This window comes from Chamaea fasciata, unplaced genomic scaffold, assembly GCF_029207755.1.
Source record: "Chamaea fasciata isolate MVZ Bird 193981 ecotype frontalis unplaced genomic scaffold, bChaFas1.0.hap1 SCAF_6, whole genome shotgun sequence".
Taxonomy (NCBI): domain Eukaryota; kingdom Metazoa; phylum Chordata; class Aves; order Passeriformes; family Sylviidae; genus Chamaea; species Chamaea fasciata.
This window is the reverse complement of record NW_027094091.1, coordinates 41421289-41433518: the sequence shown is the minus strand read 5'-3', so window position 1 is coordinate 41433518 and position 12230 is coordinate 41421289. Positions and strand designations below refer to the sequence as shown.

At 36.4% G+C, this 12230-nt stretch overlaps 1 protein-coding gene across 1 annotated transcript in view; it reads right to left on the bottom strand.

Annotated features, from left to right (window-relative positions):
- Positions 1 to 12230, bottom strand: part of PDGFC (platelet derived growth factor C) — a 121721-nt gene that overhangs the window by 41441 nt on the left and 68050 nt on the right. Inside the window, exon 2 of the mRNA XM_066186079.1 lies at positions 10112 to 10307. Within this exon, the coding sequence (XP_066042176.1) occupies positions 10112 to 10307 (196 nt within the window). The remainder of the gene's footprint in view (positions 1 to 10111; positions 10308 to 12230) is intronic.

Below are 12230 nucleotides of genomic sequence, written 5' to 3'. Positions count from 1 at the left end.
TATTACACGCCTGGGTAAGTTTCTCATGTTCCCTTTCCACCCTCTTGCCTACTTCAGGGGAGGCTGGGGCTCTATCTATGTTTATTTAAATGAAAACACCTTTATTTTCTTTAGCTCAGCAATACAATAACATGTGGCGTCTTGGCAGCTACACCTGCACATAGAATTTACCAATTCAAGACAGACCAGTTGTCGCAAAGTCTGATATTCTGCTTCAGGGATGGCTAGTAATTGCTACTCAAACAGAAGGTGAAAAAGCTCTGTAATGTAACAGAGTAGTCTGAATGAGCCAGAAAAAAAATATATTCCGAACCCTAGCAAGAGATTGCTTTTCACCTAAAGAGTGAAAGAAGTTTCCTCTCACCTCAGTTTTACTAGTTATAAACTGATGGTCATAAAATAATGCAAATCTATTTTTAGTTCAGCCACAGTTTATGAACTAAAGGCCAGTCTGAAGAGATATGTCTTAATAATTGTTTCTACAGCGCTGGATTCCCTCTTCACATGCTACTTACAGAAAATGAGATGATCTAATAATTTCACCTTATAAAATCCCCATGATGCTCCCACATGAACACCTAATATTTTTTATGATAATACATCTTTCTTTCTGCAGTTTCTGATGCACATCTTCTCAGATGTCCTGATGATCAGATTGATGTAAATTACATTACATTTTACTTCTACTTTATCCTAATGGAGCAGCATTGAGCTCAAGACTGGATTGTTACTAACCTGTCTGACTGAAAATATTTGCTGCTAATGCTGTCTGACTACAATTGCATGTGAGGAACATACTTTGCTAAAATGTTGATGATACACTTAAGGAAGGAAGGACGGTTTAGTGAGAGGGAGAGAAGAAAGGAGAGGACAAGTGGAGAAAGGTAAAAAGGAAAAGCTGCACAACGAGTGAAGAAACACACTGTCCATCTAGGAACAGGACAGTTGGAATGTCTGCTATTCCTGTTTAATCTTGCTTATATACCTGATGCTGAGTGTAACATCATAACTGTACTTAGACTTTCAGTAATCAGAAAACATCAGGAAGTGAGTGTATGCTATACTTAAACTGGCATATTTAAACACCACACAGAGTAACTTTAGATGATGTTGCTGGGCCTGACTCTGCAGCTGGCAATTGTCTTGACATCAGGAGATAAACTGAGCCACACCAGAAACTACAGGTGGCTACAGGGGTCTGTGTCCCTGAGCTCAGGTGGTGATGGCCCACATTATATTTTTCTGCCCCTGAAAGTAGAGATTTACTTCTATGTTTTAATAAGTGGTAGGGTGAGAGCAGGAGAACTCCATCAATAACAACTGCACCCAGAGCACTCTAGAAAGAAGCAAGACCCAACAGATCCACATTCATATTCAAAGCCAGTAACTTCGGTCTTCACCATTAGAAACCAACTACGGTAATGTCAAACAATTTTAGAAGCAATAAGTTAGGATTAGGACCCTTTACAAAAATATTTTGATAGTGGGGACACAGTGTACTTTATTCAAACAGCTTGCCTGAGATTGAGAGGACAAGGAAGAAATTTTAAGGAGCCTAAATTTTTTTTTAAAGTCAATGACTGTAGTCTCTGGTGTGAAAAAGGAGTTAGGGATTATGTCAACTGCCCACTTATCAGCAATCACACTCCTACACACTCATCTGGGCTGTGAAAACAGGTGTCAAATTACTTCCAAAATAATATCTATTATAGTGTCCTCTAGCAAGAGTGGATACTAAAAATGAATGCTGCATTTACTGAAATTGAGGGAAAAGTGGGTGGGCAGGAATGCAGTCTCTAGATTTGTGCAGCGTGCCCTTCTGATCACATCACCTGTGCTCTGCTGTCCTCCCAGTCTGCACAGAGAAGCATCTCCTTCACTTTTCCTTTCTAATGTTTCATTCTGATTTGCTTAGAGCATACAGTTTTCCAGCTTTAAGCCCTTTCTGTACAATGGAAGAGTTTACTCTTCTTGAAGCCTAGAAAATGTATGTTACAGAGCAGCCTCAGTTAGAATCATACTGAGCTTTGCTTTTCTGATTTGTTTATATTGTCTTCTATTGCCTGCGATATCTGCTTTGTCACACTTACAAATCTCTTAACGTGAGAATGGTATTAAGCAACTTTTAATAAGCAGTAGAGAACCCAAAAGAAAGGATATGCATCTGGATAGAGTACATACCTCTGCCACATTCTGAACAGTGGACAGTAGCTAAACCAAAAGGATAGGACCAGCTAAAAGATGAGTTAATGTTCGAATCACGTGGAATGTTTTTTCTGGAATCATGCAGTATCCAAAAGGAAGATCTTTCTAAAAAAAACCCCAAATAAACCAAACCAGAAAAACCCAACAAAAAAACCCTAAAAAATATGCCACTATAATTTTGTTCAACGACATCAGAATAGAGAAGAAATTGATCCAGACATTTCTTTTTATGAAAAAAATCCACTCGATTTTTCTTTAAAACACTAAGAAAGCAGGACGCGCAAGTCTGTTGGATTCTTCATTAGAATTCTATTCATTAAATTGAAGTAATATTGTTACATTTCAACTCACGTGAAAGTAATAACCTTTGTATTCTAAAACTATTTTCTTTATATGTAAAAGGACAATTTTTAGATAATCAGAGGACTCTGCTCCTGAATCAATATAACTTCTTACAAATTTTGACCCCATTTCCCACTCTCACCATCCATTTATCCATTTAGCATCCAAACCTCCCTTGTACTGGCACTATTTTTCAGTTGTCTTGCAAATGGATTGAACAAATAAAAATCAAAACCATAAAAAAACCACTCTGCAAACATCAGAAGAAATTAGTCCATCAGCCTGTATTAACACAAGTTGCATATAATTTTCTACACACGGTTCCTAAAATGCCACCTTTCTCCCACTGATACAACATTAATGCTGCTACAATGGACTTCAGATTAAATTAAGTACTTCATATTAATTCTCTGCCATCTGTATTTCAATTAGACCAAGGCACTTGAATGCTAGAACTCATCCCAACCATTTAAATTATATGTCCCCATTTCAGACTTTGAATGAAAATGATTAACAAGCTATTTAGTGTTGGGGAAAAAATTAAATATTTTGTATTGAGGAATAAGAGTTCATATGACTTTTATAACCCTGTATAGTAATGAATCATTTCTTTCCAAATGGATCTGAGTCACAGAACAGAGCAATAATAAATTTTAACTCAGTTATGGTTTCATTTTTGCAGAAGTCACAGCCAGTTATGAGATACTTCAGTATCACTGAAATGTAGAGTGAACTAAAGAGAGCTCAGCCCACCCATGTGTCGAATCCCACAGAATTATAGAACATTCTGAGTTGGAAGGGAGCCACAAAGGAGTTTGACTCCTGATCCTGCACAGCACCATCCCCAAGAATCACACCATGTGCCCAAGAGCATTGTCCAAATGATTCTTGAGCTCTGTCAGGATTGGTGCTGTGACCACTTCCTTGGGGAGCCTGTTCAAGTGCCCAGCCACTCTCTGAGTGAAGAACCTTTTCCTGATATCCAGCCTAAACATCCCCTGACACAACCTCAGGCCATTCCCCTGGGAACCATGGTTGGCCACCACAGAGAGAGATCAGTGCCTGCACCTCTTCTGCTCACGAAGAAGTTGTAACTGCAATGATGTCTCCTCTTCTCCAGGCTAAACAGACCAAGTGACCTCAGCTGCTTCTCACACAGCTCCCCCTCCAGAGCCTTTACCATCCTTGTGGCCCTACTCTGGACACTCACTAACAGCTTAATTTTTTTATTATATTGTGGCACCCAAAACTGCACACAGTGTTCAAGGTGAGGCCACCCCAGTGCAGAGCAGAGCAGGACAATCCCCTCCCTTGCGCAGCTGGTGATGCCTTCCCTGATGCCCCCCAGGACAGGGCTGGCCCTCCTGGCTGCCAGGGCACAACATTCAACTTGCCATCGACCAGGATCTCCAGCTCCCTTTCCATGGCACTGCTCTCCAGCATCTCATTCCCCATCCTGTCTGTACACCCAGAGCTTCCCTATCTCAGGTGCAGAATCCAGCACTTGGCCTTGTTGGACATGATATCATTTGTGATTATCTCATAAAAAACCCAGGTGCTTAAGATTGAACATACTGAAATTCTAAGGCAACAGATGTAAGAAAAGAATTTTAAGCATTAGTCTTCCCTATAACTTTCATCTCTGCTTTCAAGATTCTGTGGATTTTGGTACTCAATGTTTTGGGGGTTTTCCCAGTTTAAAACCTTAAAATTTTGGGGGACTTTTTTCTGAATTCTCAAATAAAAGTGGCAGCAGCAACCCCTTCATCTTCAGAAGTATGTGGGGAACCAGTAAAAAGCCCAGCAGACCACCTACTTAGCAACATGAGTCACCGTCAACGCTGTCTGCACCAATTCCACTTTAAATACAGAGTTCACTTAAAGGTCTTTATCCAGTTATTCAAGGCCAACTTGAACTTTGCACTTACTCAGGAGATAACTTCACCCTCTGTAACCACAGTCAATGAGAAGAATTTAACACTGATAGTAAAGTCAGCCCATCTGTTGTATCCAGAGAACAATTTTCTTGGGAACTAGATCTTGATTAGGCACTTGTTGCCCTCAAAAGCCCCAGAAGTAATACTTTATATGAAGAGTTATAATTCTTTCACAAATCTATGCTTGATATTAGTGTGGTTTTCACACATATACCGACATTGACTCTATAATGCACCCAAGGTAAAACAAGAAAATCAAACTTTTTTCTTTCCCTAGGGGGCAGGGTGTGGGATGGAATTTCTTCTGAATAGAGGAAATTATGCTGACATTATCCTTTCGTGCATGCAATGTCTTGATATTGCAAGATGTCTCCATAAAATGGAGCAAAACAGAAGCAAAATTTCTGTTGACTTTTTTACTGAGGCATTAGAGTCACAGTTATGCATTCATATTTTACTCCACATACTAGACATTCAGATTTGTAATAATAAGAAAGAAAGCTCCACATGGTGCAAGTAACTAATGTCTTATATTACACAGAAAGGTCTCTGGAAAATTATGTAACAAAATGCTTAGTCTTTTTATTGTGTTTACTATAAATTATCACTGTCTAGCACCCATTTGAAACAAATTATGCAAAGACAGTAAAAAAGATTGCTAAGCAAATATTTTCCTTCTTCATGGCCACAGCTGAAAGACAGTGTCTGTATGTTTTCTCTTTAATACACCTTTTTCAGTGTTGTCAGACTAAGACAAATCTTCTAACTCTTTAATTCTTATCAACAATTTCCTAACAATACATTCATTAGGAACACAAATGACTGTTGAAGCAGTCTGGATTACAGCTTCTACCACAGAATCTTGATGTTCCATGAATGGAAGGCATTAGCTCAGTCACAACAGACATGCAGTGAAGGAAAGTAGCCTAAGGAAACATGAAAAGGGGAGGTAGTGAATTTAATACATGTGGCACTGAATAACAATCCTCAGAGGAAGAACATTTCCAGGATTAAAAATTAAGTATTGAGTTTGACAGGAGGAAGAAAAACAAGTTGCACAGATTTTGCCCTATGTTAGCACTGGTGGCTGCTTTCAGCTTAACTAATTTTCTGCAGGAAATAGCTCTACAAATTACACATATCAAGTAGACAAGTTTTTAAATTTCTTTCAAAACACTATAGGTTAATGCTTTACTTTTACATGTAAATGAACACCTGCAACTGCTAAAAGCCTCCCTCCACCCCCAAAACAAACAAACTGACTATAGTTGATAATTTAAATTATTAGACGGCTAAAGAGAGTTGGAAATTAGTGCAACCATCCTAATATGATGATGTTGGTAAAATGGTATTTATTATTCTACTATCAGTTATTTCCACAGCCTTTTACTCATGTATTTTATCCTTATCACCTTACCTACAGTAATTGCACTTTGGATTTGTGACACATTTCTGTGTTTTATTATATATAGTAAAAGTCAGACTGTAATCATCAGAAGATTAGAAAGAACAGCTGCAACCACTACTCAGATGAACAACTAGAGCCACTCCATGCATAGGAGAGAGTAAGTTTGATGCATGTTCCCAAAGCAAGAAAGATTCTTTCCTTTCCCTTTCCTATTTCTGCTTTACACTGTAATGCTCTAATGAAAAACCAATTCACATCGTCAGATTTCTTTTCAAGGGCAACTGTAACATCTATGCTCTTGCTGGAAGAAAGCTAAATCTATGTCTTCCTGTCACAGAGGAGTTCATCATAAACCTGTTATCACTCCATGTTCTTATGGACAGAAAGCAACAAATTTGAACAACAGGTAACAGCTGAGCAAAAGTCAGCTTTTGGTCAAGAAGAGTTATGACAACTTCCTGAAAATTAGGAGTTGTCTGGCACAGAAGTCTAATGGCTTTATGATTAAAACAGGATTGAGGGGCTAGCATCATGAAAATAATGACCTTTTATATCAGCTACCATATCAACAGCAGAAAAACCGCATTTTTATTTCATCAGAAAGAGCAGGCATAATCCAAATTCACAATGCCTCTGCTAGAAATTCACTGCCACTTCTACCACATAAACAGCAGTGCACAAAACACCCAAGAGTTACATACTTCTCTTTTTTGTTTGGTTGGTTTGAAAGGGGATTATTTTGCTTGTAACATTTTTCTTTTGCAAGTCACAACTGAAATCAAACAAAGCGTATGAAACTGAAATTACTGTAATATTGCAGAGATTTATATATCCCTACTGTCAACCAAATAACCTAAATCTCTTCTAGACATATGCATGGATCTAGTTTCCAAATAAAGTGGAGCTTGTGTTCACTTTTGGAAAGGACCCAGTGGGATTCTTAACATTTTGTCCATAGGAAGGATGAAGTGCAGATGAAGCAGAACTATTGTAAAAAAAAAAAAAAAAACAAAACCAAAAACCATTGACTATCTTTAAAGGAATGCAAACATGGTGGGCATGAATTTCAAGTACATTACCATTGTAAAAGCAGGATAAAAATCGCCTGGTTAAATACAGGCAAAATACCAGAATTTTATTCAAAAATCCCTGTAGTTTAAACTTATACAGCAATCATGCTTAAGACTGTTGAGAATTAGCAGAACATGCACGTTAATACTATTATTCCAGGTGAGGCTGTCAGAAGTGCTGGCCTTAAACACAGAACTTGTTGTAATGCAAATTTGCTACGTTAGTAAATACTGGAAGTTGAATGGCAAGTAAAAACCTAGTGGGGAAAAAAAAAACAAACAAAACACCAACCCATGCAGGATCATTTTGATTTGCATTTGGGAAAATATTTGAAGTAGAGGCTAGACTAGTACCTGCAAAATATCTGTAAAATGTGATATTTGTTCTAGATTAAAAGATTTCACTGAATAGCTTAAAATGTCAGAACTGACTTTGAAGAAATCTGAATGTGGAGGTCAGATACAGGAAAAAACTTGCCATGGCTTCAGGATACATCTATGACATTTTTTAGTTACCACTACTATATTCCTATTATAGAACTATGTTAAACAAAAGCACTTGTACAAATGGATATATTTGAGTTTTATTTTTCTCCAAAGTATGAGCAATATTTGAATTACTATGAGATTTAAAAATTAATTATCTAATTATCTTAAGCTGATATACTCCAGAATATTCTCTCATCGGCCCTGTGAGCTGACACCACAGGGCACCACAGTCTACAGAGATGGTGGAGAAAGTTCTGGCATTACCAAGAATGAGCACCTTAAGAAACAGGTAGAGGGACTGGAAACTGTGACAATGACCACAGCAGGTAACACATGAGGTTGTCTCATACACCACAGAAGGGAGAAAATAATATCCTGATATACACTGTACACTACATAAAAAGTCTAATGTTTCCTGGCTGCAGTTTTTACTTAGTTTCAATCATATGTCAGCGCTAAAGGCATAGAATCATAATTCATTAAACTTCATGTGATGTTTCATTCTGTCGTTTGTCATATAAACTTGCTTTTGGAGAAATCATTGAGAACTCTACATCATCAACATTGATTTGTGTGTTTCAAGATGGCAGAAGCACAGTATAGTAATAAATTCTGTGGGATGTAGTCAACTAAAAAAACCCTTAGTTTTCTTTACAGGAAGTATTGGGAGAAGTATATATAATTTTATTAGCTACTTACTCTAAGAGGTAAGAAATACAAAATAACTCATAAAGACTCATAAACTCATAAAGAGATCTTACTGAGGTAACTGGTAACTTACTTGTGTAGAATTATTTTTGGTATTTAATCTTTTTTTTTAGTTATTTCCTCAATTTGTTAGTTATTTATACTCCCTTTACATCAAAAAAAGGTGCAATTTCTCCTCTACTGAACTTGCTACTGAAATTAAAGTTCAGAGGAATCATAGAAGAATCCTGTTTAAAATCAAAAATACAAATCTTTTTCAGAGAGAAATATAACTCTCTTTTTAATATTCCAAGCAAAAAAACCCAGTATTTTCTCAGTAGGAAACGTCAGGAATTGCAATCATACAACTTCCTGGTATCCCTGCACAAATACGAGCATGATAAGATTACAACTGAGTGAAGATTATGAGTGACTTATTGCTCTTTCTTAATTTGTCAGTCCTTTTGTATTTAGCACATTGTTAACTTAAAATAAATGTATTCCAATTAAAATACTATTCTAGTTATAATAGTATAAAATATTTTAACTTATCTTACTTCTCTTTTTGCAAGTGGACGAATGAGTCACCCTACCTGGATTTTCTTTCACTTGCCACTTCACTCTGCCATATGCAAAGAAAAGAAAAAGCAAGCTAAGTTTTTACTTAAAGACTTATTGTGCAAAGGGAGTGCACTCATTCAAGCAAACATATGTTTATAGTTATTAGTATAGTACTGATATGGCCTTGGTAATTACTTCCTTTAGAACTATGAAAGGAAGATATTTATCTATCTGTTATAAACACCTACTCCGAAATCAAGGATAAGTACAAAAATAATTCTAAAAATACAAATTTGTTATCAAAAGTTGATACAAGGTATAAAACCAATGGAATAACAGTTAATTAGAAGAACTTAAAACAAGAAACAAGTCAAATGTGTATATGAGGTACACAAAAATAATTAAAAAAGAAAAACCAGAAAAAAAAAAGAAAAAAATTACTTTGAAACAAAAATCTTGTGTAAAGTACCCTTCCAGGAATGCATCAAAGGAGAGTATGCCATTTAAATTACATATTTTTTCTGCTGCCTAATTTACTGAAGAATCCAGACAATGTACCACTATTCACACATCAGGACTTTTTATGATTTGTTTCTGTGATGACAAATACAGGATACAAGAGCTTAGGATCTTTCCTCTTTCACCCTCCCACAGGAAATGTATATGTCAATCCTACTGCCTCACAAAACATCCAAAACTTTATCAACCACATGGCTTGCTTCAGAACTACATTGGTGCTGATGCCTTTTATGTCATGACTGTTTCTCTCCCGAATTACAAACCCTTCAGCTGAGAACCATGGAAGGAAACAGAAATTCCACAAGTCCTACGGAAACCTTTGCCAGTGACTGAGTATGCAGATACTTACTGACGTCAGGGAAAAACCAGTACCACTGAAGAATGTCAATTAGTGCAGTACTTTAAGTGCTGTTTTATATAGATAACTTTACAATTTAAGACCATTAAAATATTGTAGAGTAGTGTGTGGGGGTGTCTTAAACAGCAGTGTAGTACTTTGTGTCATGACCGAAATTCTGTTTCAGGTAACTTACTCACCAAAATTTACTCTGTAAAAATTAAACATTCATCATTCTAACATTCTGTCAAGAATATTTTCTCCGATGTCAAAACTTTTACTTGAGAGGGAGATTAAATATATCACATTTTTGCGTTGTAATATATATATGGCCTACATACTGAATGCAGAAGTAAAAATAGGAGCACCTCAGAGCTTGTAAGCATGAAAACTTCCTCTAGCACTATAAAAGAAAATCAGAAACCTATACTTTAAAATATTCATTTTATAAATAAATTAACATGTGTCTATTTTTGCAAAACTCAAGCAATAGTTTTTCTTTCATCTCCAATCACCTCCTTTCAGAATTCCCTAAGTGAAAGGGAAAATAACTTACTTGCAAATGTCATCTTCTGGGTCTTCAAGACCAAATCTTTCATCAAAAGTAAGTTGTATCCATACGTTTTCATCAAGTGCTACTAATCTCCACACTAGCACAGTGTTGCGTGGGTATGTGTGTGGAAACTTGGGGCTGTGAATACTCCCATTAGTAGTCACAGTAATTATCTTCTCATGGTGAGGGTCCTGCACACCTACAGGAAGGACAAAAAATAGAGGCATCAATGCTCATTCCTTCTCCTTTTCCCAATGTGTTAGTATAGTATGCACAGATAAAGACGTTTTTGTTTTGTTTGCTTTTCTTCATCTGGCAAGAACTTCTGCTTGAAAAGTCCATACAATAACAATAACACAAGAGTTTTTCTAAAACCTGTATATTATCAGATTGATATTTCATTCAGTAAATTATAGGAATTCTCAGAGGTAGCTATTAATAAATTTTGTAACAAAATGAGGTCATAATTTTATACTGGAGATTCTGTATTACTTTGTTTTCAGCTATCCATTTTTTTTCAGTTAGATATTTTACCTATTTTTTGACTTTTCTTTATAAGCAGCATTCTGATGAACATTCATTTAAATTTATAAAAGACATACATACTTTCTACTATGAAAATACACACTGCTATTGTACCTTAATGTAGCCACGTATACAGGTTGACAGCTAAATGAACGTAGTGCAAGAGAAGAAGCCACAGACACTGCACTGCTATTTTTAAAGAATCAATATATACTTAAATATAATTTAAAGTCTGACGAACTTTTGCCTTCTATTCTTCTGGACTTGTGCCTTCTACTTGTGGTATGAAAATGGTAAATTTTCTTTTAAGTAGAATGGCTGCTTATATTAAACAAATGTAGCATGGTCTTGCCAACATCCACACACACTTGCAAAGGACTGACTGCAGTAAGAGAGGACAGCATGCAGTAATAAGAAAAAAAGGCATGAAACCAGAATTCCTAATTTAGATACTTCATTGGGTTTTTGTTAGCTGAGTCACAAACATTTTTCTATAATGTACAGCCTGTCAGCTGAGAGCTGCATACTAAACACGGGAGCCAACAATAATAAAAATTACTTTCCCAGAGATTAGTGCACCAGAGTGCTGTTTCCAAAGCATCCAAAGGACCATGATTTCAGATAAACATGTCAAAGTGTGGTATCTGATGACACTATACTTAGTGGCACATTTTGTCTTTAAAAACACAAACAGGATTACAAACCATGATATATTTCACAACATATTAAAAAGTGTTTCTTTTGCCACATCAGGGCACTGATAATAACAGCACTGCAAGTAAGGACTTTAAACAGTCCAGGCATATCAAATGAGAAGTCAATAAAAATGAGGAAAGGAATGAAGAGATATCTATTTATTTAGTGAACTGCATCTCCAGTACCTTCGAGTTCCCCCATTTTTAATGGAAAAATATCTGTTTGCTCTACACACAACAGTGTTACACAAACATATCAAATTCCCCCACACACCACTTGCTCCATTTCAAATATTTGCTTTTGCACAGTGGAATTTATTCTCTTACAAAAGAATTATTTTGCATGACTACAAAGGCAAGTAATTGCTGTCACTGGAGAATGAAGCTTGTTATTTCTCTTCAGATAAGCTGCAATATTCCTTTTTATCTGTTCTACAAAATTTGACCCAGTGTACCTCAAAACTCTAGCTTTTTTCTACTGAAAAATGCTACTTTTCTACTGAGTTCATACGTGGTCTGAAAATTGCTTTTGAGAAGACTATGTGTAAAGCACAGCTGTCTGTGTATGGCTAAGATGAGACCATAGTTTTTGTTCTTTGTGGAATGACTTTGCGATTCCTGGCTTTATTTTAGGTATAAATCAGTCTAAGTTACACTAAAAAGGCAGTAACTAGCTCACTCAGATTTACAGCACTCAGCTGTAGAACCCCAAATCTATATACATAGCTGCTGTGGGTTGTCTGCCTTTCTATGAACAACAGTCCTCCCTACCCTCATCCTGATGTCCCTCCACTGTCAGAAAAAGAAAAAAGTAGAAAAGAATTATTACTGTACAAACAGCATGGAAAAACTCTGTAGGATCAGTTTAGGCGAGGACTGAGGTAGACAAGGCACCATCTCAG